The 16346-nt window shown below is 39.9% G+C and overlaps 1 protein-coding gene across 2 annotated transcripts in view; it reads left to right on the forward strand.

Moving 5' to 3' along the window:
* The window catches only part of adcy2b (adenylate cyclase 2b (brain)), a 74859-nt gene that overhangs the window by 48462 nt on the left and 10051 nt on the right, over positions 1 to 16346 (forward strand). The window contains exons 13-18 of one of the 2 annotated variants that reach the window (XM_085261418.1): positions 737 to 806; positions 1288 to 1385; positions 2028 to 2112; positions 8347 to 8487; positions 14121 to 14240; positions 14609 to 14793. In XM_085261418.1, coding sequence (XP_085117544.1) covers positions 737 to 806; positions 1288 to 1385; positions 2028 to 2112; positions 8347 to 8487; positions 14121 to 14240; positions 14609 to 14793 — 699 coding nt within the window. The remainder of the gene's footprint in view (positions 1 to 736; positions 807 to 1287; positions 1386 to 2027; positions 2113 to 8346; positions 8488 to 14120; positions 14241 to 14608; positions 14794 to 16346) is intronic. The other variant, XM_085261419.1, reaches the window with a different exon arrangement.

Here is a 16346-nt window from a genome sequence, read left to right on the forward strand (position 1 = left end):
TGAGTAAATACAAAAATTAATTTTTCTTCTTGAAGGGAAAACAAAGCTATCCAAATGTACTTTGCTCCGTGTGGAAAAAAATACCCTATGTGTATTCTCGAGAAGTGGAGTGGGTGTCCTCAGAGTGTCCTCAGAGAGTCATTCTCAAAAATGAACCCTGTCTTCAGCATGTTCTCCAGCGCTGTATACATGTGTGTGCAGTTGGTGAAAGTGGCTCTGGTGTATCACAGGGATAGAAAAGCTCTTTTCCCATAGTAGTACACAATTGTGTAGTTGTCACTACATTCACCGTACAGGTGAAAGATCCTCAGTTCAAGACTCAGAGGAGACACAAATCCGGCCTCAGGGGAGTCATGAGCTGGTGTACTCTTAGTGCTGGTCATACCTCGCCCAGGAGGGCTGAATCAGGAAGGACATCCAGCGTAAAACTGTGCCAAATCAAACATGCGGACCCATCCACTGTGCCCACCCCTTGGGAAATAAAGGAAGTGGGCTGCACCCCTAACTTCTGACCTTAGCAATATCAAAATGGATGAGTTGTAAAACCGAAGCTCACACACTCTTCAGCTGTTATGTGGTTGGGACGTGCATTATTGTTCTATACATAGCCGTTGGCACATTGTGACGTGTAATATTGTTTTTCCGCGCCAGCTGATTTTATCTCTCACTGAGGATACAGCGACCATTAGTCATCCGGGGAATGACTTCTGGACTTTGTCTCACTTGTTGTCTCCAGACAGTGGCTGAAGTCTGAAGACATCCAGAGGATCTCATTGTTCTTTCACAACAAAGCCCTGGAGAAAGAGGTAGGCGACTGCATACAAAACAGCAGCCGGCATCGCTCGCTGGGAGAAACAAATCAATGCAACTGTGTGGGTATCGGTGGAAAAGAAGTTGTTATGCAGGCTATATAAGGCTTATAGAACACAGGGGTGTCCACTAAATATTCTATACTACACCTCTGACTTCAAATTTCCATGCTCGTCTCATCATTTGGAGATTACCACTATATTACACTAGTACACTATAGCTAGAGTGTCCTTTCCATTAAAACTGATTGTTGTTACTTCTTTTGTTTTACGCTACCTAAATTTAGAGTATCATTAGAAACCAGTATAAACTTGTAGGTGCTGAAAGTTGAACCCTGAATTCACAGCAATTACATGGTAAATGTTAAGCACTATCATTTTTTTCACACATGAACAATTCTAACTTGTTTGCAATGCATGTTTAGTGCTCGTTCTGACTCTGATTTCTGCACTCATGGTCTCGATCTTCTCTCTGCAGTACAGATCCACCACATTACCTGCCTTCAAGTACTACGTCACCTGCGCCTGCCTCATATTCTCCTGTATATTCATAGTGCAGGTCCTCGTCTTGCCCAAGTAAGTCTGTGCCAGTCTTACAGGGTTTACGCGAACTCCAGCTGTGACAGCAGGGCTGATGTGAAAAAGCCATTTGACGCCAGCTGTCTCATCAACGGGCACCGCGCTGAAATGAAAGAGGCAGGGGAGCAAGAGGCGGAATGTTAAAAAAGGCGATGGAGATGAAAGGGCAGCGTGTCTGCTAGTGATTATAGATCAGGTGAATCAAAGTGTGGCGTCTCTTTAATAGCGGGGAGAGAGAGATTCGCGGTCATGCTAATTTACTGCTTCTGGGAGCCAAAAGTGTAATTCCGCATCTGAGAGGCCATTGATTTTCTAATTCAGCCGTCTCACCCTCTTTACCTTTGCTCTGTTTGCTGCAGCATCGCGTCGCACATTTTAGACGTGACATCATCAGTTTTATGGCAGGCGTCCTTAAATCAGCCGTTACCGTGTTACTCCACAGGAAAACTGAAACATGAGCAAACCTGTTTTTGAGCCACACGATCCATGTTATTCTGCCTTAGTGTAAACGAACTGCAGGTCTGAGGCAGAGTACATTAAAAGTTCTGTGATATTTATTGGCCTGGATGGCACTTTAAAAGGCTGAGAGGTGCCAAGAGACTAAAGAGTAATGTGTGTGTGTCTGTGTGTGTGTTGCAGAACTGCTGTGCTCGGGATCTCCTTTGGGATGGCATTCCTGTTATTGGCTTTGATCCTGCTCCTTTGCTTCGCTGGTCACATTCTGGTAGGTTCAAATACACACAGAAAAGCATGTGCAGACTCAAAGAAACCCCAGTTTTAATAAACATATGCACAACATAACCCTAAGATGGCCTGTTTAATAAGTCTGTGCCCCAGTTTTGATGAGTTAACTTCTAGTATGTCATTAGTCTGTTACTTAGCACTAATTAGCCAGTATCGCTGTCTGTATATGGCGTCAATACAGCTTCGCGATGTGTCTTATTAACCTAGTTTGCTAGTGGTACCTGATAACGCTCCACCAGAATCATAGACTGTATGTAAATGATGAACACAGTGGTTTTACCATTGGTTTCTCAACCCTACAACTTGAAGCTACTATTTATATTTTTGTGGAGCCAGAAATACCCATTTTCAGATGACAGTTGGGTGGTGTGGTAGGTTATTAGCAAGCTGGGTTAAAATGCTTCATTCTTAAACTATGCATGCCTTCTAAAAAGTGCTCAATAACACTAATAAATACTAGACTTGTTTTTAGTGTACGGCAAACTTCTTGGACAGGCTGTACCTCAGAACATGTTCGGTTTAAATGTTCAAATAGGGACCAATCAGACTGTGAACTTGTTCATTTCATAGCTGAAGTTGTGGTGAGAGTCTGTGGGTATGAGCTCACTTTTACAGTTAGCCCCAAGTGGCCATTTAAGGAATTGCAGCTTTTGGGATCTCAACATTGGCCAGAGGTTGATGTTTGGTGTAAAGCTCTAACTATGCTATATAAATTTACGAGCCAACTTTGATTAGGTACCCCAGTTCAGCTTCTCATTAACACAAATCCTGAATATGTCAATCAAATGGCAGCAACTCAGTGCGCTTAGGCTTGTAGACATGGTCAAGACGGACTGCTGAAAAATGATTTGCTTGTGCCAGAGGTCAGAGGAAGGAAATAGTAACTCAAATAACCACTCATTACAACCAAGATATGCAGAAGAGTATCTCTGAATACACAAGATATCAAACCTTGAAGCCCGTCTGGTCTGATGAGTCCCGATTTCTGCTGTGAGATTCAGATAGTAGGGTCAAATTTGTCATAAACAACATGATAGCTTGGATCCATCCTACACAGCAAATTCAAAAGTGTTAAATTTTTTGGTGTTAATAGTCTCCTTGCAAAAGTAGAGTTAATTTTACTCTAAGCAGAGTCACATTCTTTTAATGTAACTCTGAGGTGTAAAATGACAGTAGTTAAAATCGAGTGTTAAAAATGAGTGTTTCTCTGTCAAATCTGGAGGTGTTACAATGGAAACATTAACTCTTGACCTCTTAACTCTGAACTCCTAGAGGGGCTATGACACCAACAGAGTAAATTCACAGACTCCGCCCCCAGCACGGCTCCAATCGAAGCTGAAGTGAAGCCGTTTCAGAACATTTTGCTCTACATATTTGAGTTGTTTGCCATGCTTGGTAAGTCATTTTTTCAAAGATTGTTTCAATTATTATTATGAGCTTTTACTTCTGTGGCTCTTTGGAGTTGAGACAAAGCTGTGTGAAAGGCATTAGCCATGTTGCTCGCTGATAGCATAATATTCTGTTTTAGCTAGCTGAAAGGTATTGTTTGCGGGCAAATACCACAGCCTTGAAAAAAGCTTGCATGTGAAATTTCAGTCAAACTTTTGGTCTAATATACACCTAAAACAATGTCTAGAATGTGAAATGTTGGTATAATGGTGCTACTTGAAGCCTGAAAACGATTTCCCATTAAAAAAAACAAAAAACGAGCAAACAGCAGTAGCTGACGTCCTGACTCGATTCTACGTTAGCATAGATCCCTCCAGAGTTTTGTGCACACAGTTTAGGTAAAAATGAAAAAGGTTGAGGTTTTACATTTAGTTCAGTATTACCTGTTGCCTGTGTCCTTGTCTTTTGGGAAAATACTTTACACAAGTAATGGCTCAAAGAGGATTCCTTTTTTTTTTTTACTGTGCTGCAATTGTTTACTGGATTATTTGTGCCATTAATTAGTGTCAACTAATTTTTATTCAATCTCCACACAGGATATGCTTGTGAAGATGGAATATGGGGGAGAGCAGAAGTGCGTTGAAGTTCCACAAAGGGATGAATGAAGGACATGCATATTGTATTGAAGAAATAAGTGATGAGAATGCTGTTATTTGCATTTACCATGTCAGACCTTTTGATAAACAAAATACTAATGAAAGTGAGAACATGTATACTGTTACATCTTTCAGAAAATGTTTTGAAATTGTGGTGCACAGTTCAGAATAAATGTTTTTCAAAAACCATTGCATCTTTTTAGTAAATGTTTATTTCCAAAAGAAATTTCTTGAAGTTCAGAACAGTAAAATTCCCGCTTTTTAGAATGAATTAGAAGATAACTCTTACATAGTTAAACTAAAATACTCTTTGAGAGTTAATATATAAACTCTTAACACCAAGTGTTAAATTATCAACTCCAGACAGATTTGGTGTTTAACACTAAATCAGAGTTAACGTACCAACTCTCCAAAAAGAGTTAAATTAACACTCTCTGGTGTGGACCCATATAGACACTTTAATAGTGTTGAAATCAAATCCAACAGTGTTAATTTGGACATGCTGGATTTGCTGTGTACCTTGTATCAGTGGTTCAGGCTGTTGGTAGTGTAGTGGTGTGGGGGATTTTCTTGGCACACTGAGCATTGACTGAGTATTGTTACTGACCAGTGACTCCTCCCAGCAGAGTAACGCACCATGTCTCAAAGCTCATATCATCTCAAATTGGTTTCTTCAACATGGCAATAAGTGCATTGTACTCAAACGGTCTTTCGGTTTAACAGATTCTTTTGGGAATTAGTGGAACAGGACATTCTGCTCATGAATGTACAGCTGACAAATCTGCAGCAGCTGTGTGATGCTATCATGTCAATATGGGCTAAACTCTCAGAGGAATGTTTCCAGCAACTGATTGAATTAGTGCCACGAGGAATTAACCAGCCTGGTCCTACCCACACGTAACTATGTTTTATATATACAGTAAAACGACAATGTTTTTTGCACTTACTACCTCCTACATAAAATGTATCTCTATAAATAACAGTGTAATTAGATCCTTTATACTTGAGAGATGGTTGATTATGAGAAAAGATTAACAGATGTTCAGCAGAGGAACAGCTGCTATCATTACATGTGAGGAGTATACGAGCTAATCCACTCTTTTGTTCTCCTTCATAAATTAGCGCATGCATGAATTCCCTGCTACAGCTAGCTTTCCAACATAAGTATTGGTTTGGGTATTGTTTTCAGTCAGCCACAAGAAGCTGACACAGGATTTATGGACAATCAATAATGGTTTCTCCCTTAAGAACCCATTTCCTTGTCCTCCTTTCTCTAGAGAGTATTATCACACAATAGACGTGGGTCACTTCTAGTTAGTGGGGAGATATCAATAACTGTGGGTCTCTCCTGACCTAGATATTCAAAAAGGAAAAATAAGGAGAGCTTAAGTTTGATGAGTTTGCACTAACCATGATTTTAACAGTCAATATGTTCCCAGTTAAAGCTGCAGTGGTCACGCATGTGACTAATGAGAAACCTTGCATGCTCTGTGTGCTTTGGTTCCGTGCGCCCGGTTGGGTTTGTGTAAGTCATTATTAATGGGGCATATAATAGCTAAAGGACATGTTCCATTCATCTGTGAAAGAGTGCATTACACGGTTATTGTGATCAAACACATTTCTTGGAAAATGTCTTTTCAAGTCAGATGAGCTAAGCTCACCATTTCAGCCAGAGTAGGTGTTTTTTTTGTTTGTTTGTCACTGCTGTAGTGTCGCAAAATACAAGGACACAAAACAAAGCATGTGTGAACATACCGTCCGGAAGGGTGACAAATCAGAAACTAGCCGGCAAGCTAATATACACTTATATAACTTACTTTAGATCATATATCTGCCTGAGGTAAATTGCCAAATTTCTTTTATTTGTCAGCTTAAATGTATCATTTGATATATGCTGAAAGTGTCCCGAGGACACGGAACTATAGTAGTGTGGTTAAATTGAGCACAGAAAAAGCACAAAATAATGTTTCTCTGACAAAAGCTACAATTTGAAAAGACCTGAAAAGTTGGGGGGTTTTTTTCTTAAGAGGAGACGATGATTGTGTTGGATTTATTCTAGTATAAGCATCACTGCTTTGTCAAACAGATGCCCCATTGTCAAAATCCCCCTCTCTCCTCCTGGTATTGAATCCTCCATCTGAACAGGCCTCAGAGAAATCAATGTTACTCTGTATGGCAGCCAGGGAGGACAATGTTCTTGAGTAGCTTTCTTTTTCCCCTGCCAGGCTTGTTGAGAAGTTCAAATTATTATGTTATTATCCACATCAGTCTTGATTTTTCTTGGGTCTATAGGGCAAAGAATAGACTTAATAGTATCCTACCTGGGTTAAATAATTCCATATCTAGCCACGCTGATTAAGGATCATTATTAATCCTCTTAACTATTTAATAAAACTGCTAGACCTGTCTTTTTGTAGCTTATCCTTTTATTAATGCTAGTTTCTGCTTGTTCTAAAGAAATAAACCAACTGATTGGTTTTCTGCTCTTGTTACGAATCAGGTTTGGGGTTGCCATTTGAAAACGAAGCCTTAGTAGAGCTTTCGTTGCATGTAAAAGCAAGCCCAACGTAGCCAATGGCAGCATTATTCCCTGTGTATGTACATGGGGATGACAGTTGGTCATTAGTGGGCACTCCAGGCTCTGCTTGCATAACCCTCTAATGTACTGTGTGCCAGAGCAGAGTGGATAGAAGTCTTTCAAAGGCCTTTACTGCATCTAAACTTATTATTAGACATGCACTGATCAATAAGCCGGTGATTGGAACAGGCTGGTGTCCAGTCGGCCTCTAATTTACACACATCTGTTCCAAAACTGCCACAGTTTGAAATGCACCAACCTAGAAGGTGATAGTGTTAGAACAGCATGAATGAGTATGTGTGAAGGCAACACTGGCCTCAGTGAGGGATCTGGCAAAGGGAGCCTTTATCAGAGGAATCATAACACATCTCCAGATAAGGAGGTCTTTCTCTCTCCCCCATCCCCAACTGTTCGTGGTAGATGTGTGCGTCTGCCTGAGCCTGCTTGTGCCAGAGGTTTCTTATTGTTTAAAGGGAGTTTTTCTTTCCACTGTCGCCAAGTTCTTGCTCTTGTGTTTGTCTGATTGTTGGGATTTCTCTGTATTATTGTAATGTCTTTACCAGACAGTATTATGCACCTTGAGGTGACCGTTGTTGTGATATGGTGCTATACAGATAGAACTGAATTGACCAATAAGTTCTGACTATAAAATCAAATCCCATATGTTTGGATCTATTGCTGTTTATCATTTAGCTCAGGTCACTGGTAAAACTCATTATTAATACCATTTAGTTGTTTTTTGCATGCATTAAGATGTCTGTGAGTCTTGCCTCCTGTTTACTTGTCTCATAATATATTTACATTGCATATTACCGTATATTACAGTATTACTGCACTCTACTGCCGGGGTCCAACCCCTGGGCCTTGGACCAGTACCGGTCCGTGAGTCATTTGGTACCGGGCCGCGATAGTTGAGGCTTGGCCGTGAAATTTATGGTTTTCAGGGTTTCATCGTGATTTTTTATCGTTTTTATCGTTAACTCGGTTTCCAGTGTGTTATGAATAAATCTCTTTTTTTGGGGTACCGGTACTGGTTTTATTTTGTTATATTTATTCGTGACACCTTAAAGACCGGTCCTTGAAAATACTGTCGGACATAAACCGGTCCGTGGCGCAAAAAAGGTTGGGGACCACTGCTCTACTGTATATTACATTCTACCACATATGCAAATTTAATACACTGCTCAGCCTTCTAAGTAAAAGAGAGTCCAAAGATGGTCCTGCTGCCAGCATTACCTTCATATTAACAACAGATGGATGTGTAGCATGCAACTTTTCCAGTTCAGAGATCTTTCTGTTTTCTTTGAATTCCGCACACTAATTATTCCTATATCACAAGACACCACATGGGAATGAATGACCTTCTTGAACTTGTGCCATGTGCTTGCTGTAGCTATATCTTTATGCCTTAGGAATCATCTACCCTGGACTGTATATAAATAAAATAAATGTGATGTTTTAAATATACTGTTTTCCAGCTTACAGTATCATTTTTAATTAATCCCCAGAGGAAAGCAGTGTTTCTGTTTAGCACTCCCACTCCCTGTTTCCTCACCTTCATGTCATTCCCTCTGTTTCTTTGTATCCACAGCAGGGAAGGAAGGGGTCCTTCTGCTCTCTTACATGGTTTCCGACTTCTTCTCGCATCATCGTCACCAATAACCCCTGGCTGCGATTGGTCCTCACCATGACGACCACTGCTCTCGTGCTGGTCATGGCTGTCTTTAACATGGTGAGAAGCCAGTTTTAAATGTTGTGAATGTGGTTTGACTGCTGGTTCTTGGAAGTGCTGCTGAAGCGTCAGATAACTGTGCCGTGCATTTTCTGATAAAAGCTGCAGTAGCACAGCGGATATTTATATGATTTGGTTTGAGTAGACTGCACCAATACTGGCTTAAACTTTAACTTTTTTTTTTTTATAATGCTGTTTATTCTCACAATTGGTTACATTGATAAAGTGTACAAATCAGTGAGCAGCAAACGGAAGCAGACACATCCATCAGTGGGAAATGGATAGTGTATATATATGTGTGTGTGTGTGTGTGTGTGTGTGTGTGTGTGTGTGTGTGTGTGTGTGTGTGTGTGTGTGTGCGCGTGCGCGCGCACGCTGTTTATGTGCAAGACTGACAAGAGATGCAAGGAGTCCACTGCTGCTACAATCTTCCTCCTCACCCTCCGGTCAGCGGTTCAGACGGAGCAGTGGACTCCCAGCTCTCGGTACACTGTACAAGGTGAAGATATAGGCCATAACCTGCTGTGTTCTGCAAAGCGGAGCTTGTTGTAGCGTTGTGACTTAACCGGGGACTGAGACGATGACAGCCATGAGACTTTACTTGCCCCAACTAATAAAAATCAGTATATACCTTTTATAAAATAGAATAAATAAAATAAAAAATATTTCTGTTCAATACATACAGTCTCTCTCTCTCTCTCTCTCTCTCTCTCTCAGCCATCCCAGAGCATGGAAGGCTTTTCATGACTTTCCATTTCTCCAGATCAAAAGAATGCATAGATAATTGCTAAGTTAAATTCAGCATCAACTTAACTGCCAACTGTGAGCGCTTCCGATCGCCTCCGTGTTCATTATTTGCTCTCGTATTTTTCTTTATGTACAATGTATATCAGTATTTTACACTTTGGCCATTTGGTGAATTTTGAATTTTCAAAAAATAGAAAAGAAAAAAAGGCATTTCATTAGAGGAAAATAACAATAATACATTTAAAAAAAGAAAAACATAGCTTATAACGATGATTAATGCCAAATGTTACATGAAATCGGTATTATGTACACAAAGTTTTTGTCATCTCGTTCACATTTCAGCATCCTTGTGACAAAAGAAGAAATCATCTCCGTTACTAAAATAGTTTCTTTAGGTTCCCCCATGGAGCCAACAGACGAAGTGCAAGACAACATGCTGACCGTTAGCTAAGCCCCCCCCCCCCCCCCCAAAGTTACTGCCTCAGCCCCTGTCAAGCATTTCTTTGTTTTTTAGGGCAGCAGCCACTTATTTATCACAGAAATGTGACGCAGCACAAACAAAAACAACAAAACAAAAACAGGCAAAGACGAAGCCCGGGAATCTCACAAGTCTCACCGGTGACTTCAACTCAGCCTCCTAGTAGATGTACCTAGTTTGAAACTCCTATGTCGCCTCGTTCTCAAGTTATCGCATTTACAAGATTTCCTGACCTTGAGGTCAGAGGTTAACATTTTTATGTTGTTTTTTGTGCACTGCAGACTATGTCAAGTTGAAATAAATCAGTGCTGCAGACAGAACAGCAGAAAAACAGTTGCCACGGGGTTGCAATCAAACCTTCTTAATAGTAACAATAATTTTAACCACTTGCTACAACTGACGTTTACCAGTGTGTGTTTTTATAAATGAAGCTTTTGGGGAACTTTATAACTACATTGAATTTTCTTCAGTAATCCAGATACAAGTCTTGTCTCAAAATCAAAGGTCAGAAAAATGTCCTTACACCTTAAAAGGCAAGTAGATCAATGGAAGTTTAAAACTTATAAGTGGGAGAAACAGGAATACTTCTCTAAGAGCAATCAGAGGTTTTGAAATGAGGTTAATGCCCTTCCTGTGGAAAGGTGTTTTAAAGAAACTGGTGAACCTGATCATGTGGTCGACATAATGGATTCTATGAATACCCAGATTGTTTCGAAGAGGGAAATGGTGCCCACAGAGCATAAACTGAACCTTAATGGTCATTCCTGAAAGACAATCGTGCGTAACATAAACATAAGCCAACCCAAAGTCATCCCCCACCAAGGTCTTCAAGGTCAACTTAATGATTTAGTGGTTGAAAATTGAACAATTGATCAAAGTAAAGTATCTTACAATATGGTATCTTAAATATCATGTCACATTTGATCACTAACCTCTTCTTCAAGGTCAATAGATTGATCCGAAGGTCAGAGTGATAATAATACGACACAGAGCTATTTAAAACTATGTTTCTTACTGCCATTGTTTGTATTGACAACATATGGGCATATAGGGAATGTGAATATGTGGGGATTCTAAATATCACATCACTTTGAACCTTTGACCTCGTCTTCAAGGTCAAATAAGGCCAAACTTTGATAAAATGCCTTTAATTTTTAAAACTGTGATTAAAACTCTTCTGCCTTTGTTTGTGTTGGCAACATTTAGGATACGATACTCATTATGGGAATTATTCCATTAAAGTAATGCATTAAAGTCTGCATCCAAATATCATGTCACGTTTGACCTCTGACCTCACTTTTACATGTCACACCAGCCATTCTTTCAAGTTGACCCAAAAATGTGTTTTTACTGCACTACAAATGTCTTAAATTATGTTTAGAGGGGACAACGAAAACAAAATGAGTATGCACAAAAGGCAGCACTATACTGCCCAGAGCATGGCAGAGGTTGGCACTCTCTGAGGTTTCCTTCCAAGGAATAAGACTTTACTGTAAATCTTTGACATTTTTCTTTGAACACTGGATGCTTTTTCACTCCCTTTCAGTCCAGTCCTTGTATGTCCTGGTGTTTTCTTATTGTTAAGTCTCCGTCTGTGTTAGGTGTTCTCATGTTTGGTCATTTCCTGTGTTATTTTGGTACTCTCTGTCTCATGTGGCTTTTCAGTTTTCTTTCCCCGAGTCTTGTTTCCCCCGTTTGTCTGCACCTGTGTGTTCCCTACAGCTGCCTCTAGTTCCCATTATTCCCTACTGTGTGTGCATATGAGCCCAATCAGGCCTTTCTCTTTTATCAGTAAATCTCTTTACCCCTCGCAGGGTGTGTCCAGTCTGCCTTAGATCCTGTTATTTACACTTGTAATATTTTCAGTCACTTTTAGTTTGGTTTTCCCTTCTTAAGCATTTTCAGTTAGTTCTGTTCCTGCTCTCCTTTCTTCCCCTAAATTTGTTACCCTTTATTTTTAGACTGTTTCAGCTGCCATTCAATAAAGGTATGCTTTAATTTCCATCTCACCTGCCTATGCTAAGTCTGCATTCAGGGTCCTGATCCACAACTCATGTCAATAAGCTTGTTAGACTTGTCTAAACTATAACCTGTATTTCAATAACAGAGAGATCACTTGGAAGAATTTGACATGATGTATTGAGATAGAAATTAATGTATTTAGTAATTAGACTCCAACCCAACATGTTAGAACAGAATCCCAACGGTGATAGGATTTAGGACAGGACCTCCCAGAGTCTAGACACTAGTGGTGGTGAAGAAAGTCTCAGAGAAAGAAAGTCTGAACACAAAGTGGAGGCTGATAGGCTCAAAGTAGGCAGGCGAGAAGATGATTGGAATAGAGTAATGATGTCATTATTTAGATTGACAGCGTGGGAACGCGGTACATAATGTCAACAGAAAAGCAGCCAAAGACCAATGAAAGCAGGCAGATGACTGATCACAGATCTTCCTTATTGAACTTACCCATGAGCTTCATTTCCATGTATGTTTGCACATGTCTCAATAAAGTTTCCTAGCAAAACATTAAGAAACTGGGGTTTCACAAGACTTTTTCACATCACTGTACACAAACATTAAAATGTGAGTACACAAATATATATATACACGTGAGCCTTTCACACTGTTACGATGGCCCAAAACAACCCACACAGGAGTAATGCACAAAGAAATAAAAATAACATAAAACAAGTCTGTGAAGAATAGCTTTTTCTCCCCCAAATTACACCTGAAACCTTCAACTCCTGGCAGCTAAATGTCATGTAGCTGCAGGCAATGTGAGTAATTAGAGAGCAAGAATACAGTTCCCGTGGCACACACAAAAAACTTGCTGTTTTATATCACTGGTGCACACTTTCTGCAAAAAAACAGGGACCGTCATTAAAATCTGGGTTTGTACTGTTCCACACAAAACTGGACTATTTCAGGAATTTCCCTTTAGTTAGTGCATTCAACCTGTGTCAGTCAGCTGCTGTTCCTTTGAAAATTGTAGAAGAAATACACAAGATCAAAAATACACATTCATTATTTACTGTTTCTATTCTATTTTTACCCACTTGATTACACCACAGCAGCTGTGGAGGTCAATTGTACCACTGCTGAGGGTTTTCTCCCAAAAGCGATGGTTGTATTTTTTTAGCGTTGTGGTTTTCCATACAATATGTTGTCCAGGTCAAGCATGAGAGTCCCTGCTTATGGTGATTAAATGGGGGATTTCTTTCAAATGTTAAATAGACACGCTGTCAGTGTGAACAGCATCATTTGGCATGCAGCAGGAAACAGGCGTGAAATGTGTCACAGAATATGCGCATTACACATGTATGTTATACAATAACGATAAAGGTGAAATCTTTAAAGAATTTTACTGCCAAAGTGTAAAAGAATATTTCAAAAGCTTGAAATGTTTCTCTTAGAATGACTTCTGTTCAATGATGGAAACAGGAAATTCACTCCCAAGGCTACAATGTTTCACCGAATTAGAGATTAACTCTTGGAACTGATCCAGATTCACGCCTATAACGAAGAATGGAGATGTTTCAGAATGTGATGCTCATACATCAGATATGTTCACATATACTTATGAAACTGGAGGCTTTGCCTTTATTTTCTAAAGGAACTTTCATAAACTAATAGTCTTATTTTTGTGCATCTCTGGACTCAATTCGTGCATGATGTTGAGGTATGCAGGTGTCATACCATAGCAAAGTATTACACAGATCTTTGGTTAAAAATGTAGCTTACTTCAAGTTACAGTAATCTAATCCATTTATAATCATAATCAGGTTTGTGGGCTTGGTTCTATTTCTCATCATAAGAGAGTTTCTTTAAAAATGAATAGCTTCAAATAGCAATCAAAGTTGTTATCAGTATCTTTTTTTGGAATCACCTTTTTCGTGGTAAAATGCTATTTTATTCCTGTCAAAATGTGTGTAACCTTTGGCATTGCCATATTCATAGATTCAGCTAAAGTAATGGGAACAAATTATGTGTTTTTGTGACAGGCTGCTAAAAACATAGTGCCTAAAGATACAAATTAAATTGGTTCTTTGCTCAGTTGTCAGTTATGTGTAGAGAAAATAGAGCTTCATTTCTTGAGTTTGGCACGTTTTTATGCTTGAGTGATTCACTGGTCAGTGTTAAGTGCTCAAACACATCCCTCTGAAAATGGTCTGGCACCGGACTGGAGTGAAAAAGCAGCCAGTGACCAAAGAAAACCTTGGAAAGAGCTTTAGAAAGGCTAGAGACCCATGTGATGTGACTGACAGAAACTAATTTAGAAAAAAACTGATGTATTTGTTGATTGATATTTTTATATGGATTTGTATTGACAATGACATTGACGAAATGTCAACGCCTGACATGTTTTATTTTCTGTGTATTCTGCTTGGATCTCTTTTGGTTTTGTTAGTTTTTTGTGGAGGATCCTGGAGGACCTGTGGATGACATCCTGCCAACTGTGAATCTAACCAATAACAGCCAGCTGGACTACATGGTGGACAACACAGGCAAAAACAAGTTTTACCTGCCAGTAAGTACAGCAGTGAGAGGTCAGCAACATGACCTGCAGAGAAAGTACTGCGGCCATCTAAAATGACATCTAAACAAGCAAAATGAGACATCTGTGTCTCTGTGTTGTGTTGTGTTGTGTTGTGTTCGTGTCCAGCTCTGTATCTTTTCTTGGACTCTAGTAGAACAGGTGAGCCTTGGTGCAGCCCCTCAGTTCATTGTCTATCAGAAACGAGCTGTTTTAGCTGTGCTCCCTTTAAGGCAGCATTTGGGCCTCACAAAACTAAAAGTATCCCACATTTTTATCAAAGTATGCAATATAACTTATCAGTCACACAGCACATGCCATATTGGGTCATCTGTTGTTGATGTTCCTTTACTCTCTTTCAGTACTTTATCTACTGCTGTATACTGGGCTTGGTGTCATGCTCCGTGTTCTTGAGGATCAACTACGAGCTGAAGATGGTGGTGATGCTGGTCGCCGTGGTAATCTACAACATCATCATCCTGCAGACACATGCAACTCTACTGGATGGATTTAACAAAGCCTTATACCGCACAGATAAACCAGACAGGTACCTGCATGCACTCGTTCTCCCTTCTTCCTCCACACATCCTTTCTGCTTCATTATTTAGGAAATGATGAAATCATTTTTAGGCCAACTTTAGGTTAATATTATCTGTTTGAAACCCTCCATCACGCTGACCCTGCAGCCTGCTCACATCAGTAGAAAAGAGCTTATTAAAATGACTAATGAGACCGGACCACGGGGGAAGACTGATGCTGAGGCAGCGATATCCCATGTGACTGTCGATCAAGTGTAACCCCTGGAGATGGGGATGATGAATGGCAGCAGTTTGTGTTGATGGAGCTCAATTCACTTTTGACTGACAGCTAGAGTCTCACTGCTGACAAAATCCCATTATGCAAAAAGTTTCCAGGGCACCTAGAGAGACTGCGGAAAGAAAAAGTTTTTTTCTCAAGCTGATATTTCTCCTTTTGTTTGTCTTCTTCACCTCAGCTGTTATTAGCATGAAGACAATACTGCTTTTGCCAGAGCACGGAGGCAAGTAAATAAGAATAGCAATGAAGTGGAAAAACAAAAAAGAAACAGACCAGGGCTGACAAATAGTAATTTCCACTTTAGTATCTTGAAGGAGAACTTTAGTTGTACTGTCTGTGTTATAACAGGCACAGGATTACATATCCACAGGCTGTTGAGCTAGAAGCTACAGCTACTAATCATTGAAGTAAGTTGATAAATTTATAGTTCATGTATTAAAAATATAGAGGAGTGGGTGCAGGCTTTCTGCCGTTTTTAAATACAGTGGCCAGGAAGGATATCTCCCTTCTGACCAAATAGATTGTAATTATATGACTACACATCAGCCACATACAAAGTACGTTAGGAGAAGAGAGGGGAGGAGAAGGGAAGTTTTAGGCCTGGGCATGCTGTGGAGGCACATTTCAATTCATGCCTGCCCTTTTAAACTGCAGACATGAAATATTATACCTGTATTTTATCATCGGAGAAAGGGTCCCCTTTACCAAAAAAAGAAAGAGACAAGCAGTATTGATAAAATGTCATCTTGTTCCTAACCTCAAGCCTGACCTCCTGAACCAAAGTCAAGGCTCTAACACATGAGCATTTGCATAAACATGCTCATTTATTCCTCAAGTTGTCACAGTTACCTATTGTCAACAGATTAGACATCCAACAGCAGCTAACAAAAGCAAAAACAGCAGAAGTTATGAATAGAAAAGATCGGGGTATCCTCAACAACTCAGTCAAAAGTGAGCTTCGCTGACTCATCAACTCGTTCGTTTCAGAGTCCCTTCACAAAGTTTTACAGCTTCCTCCACAATATAAAAAGTGGATGTTTCTCACCCAACACTGACAGCTGAGGTAAACAGCTGACTCAATAGGGAAAAACTTAGAGGTCAAGAGTCACTTTGCTGTCTGAGTACACTTCCTACAGATGAACCACAGCCAGGGGTCCAAATATAAAACACTGCATAATGTTTAATTGACCTCATCTGTTTTCTGGACCCCATAGCCATGACTGCTATGGGTTTCAGTCTAACCTTAATGTTTTTTCTCTCTTTTGGCTAACTAAAATGTGTTTG

Source organism: Mchenga conophoros, linkage group LG22, assembly GCF_057382185.1.
Source record: "Mchenga conophoros isolate Kocher_MC1m ecotype Shallow Benthic linkage group LG22, M_conophoros_male_GT1.1, whole genome shotgun sequence".
Lineage (NCBI taxonomy): Eukaryota > Metazoa > Chordata > Actinopteri > Cichliformes > Cichlidae > Mchenga > Mchenga conophoros.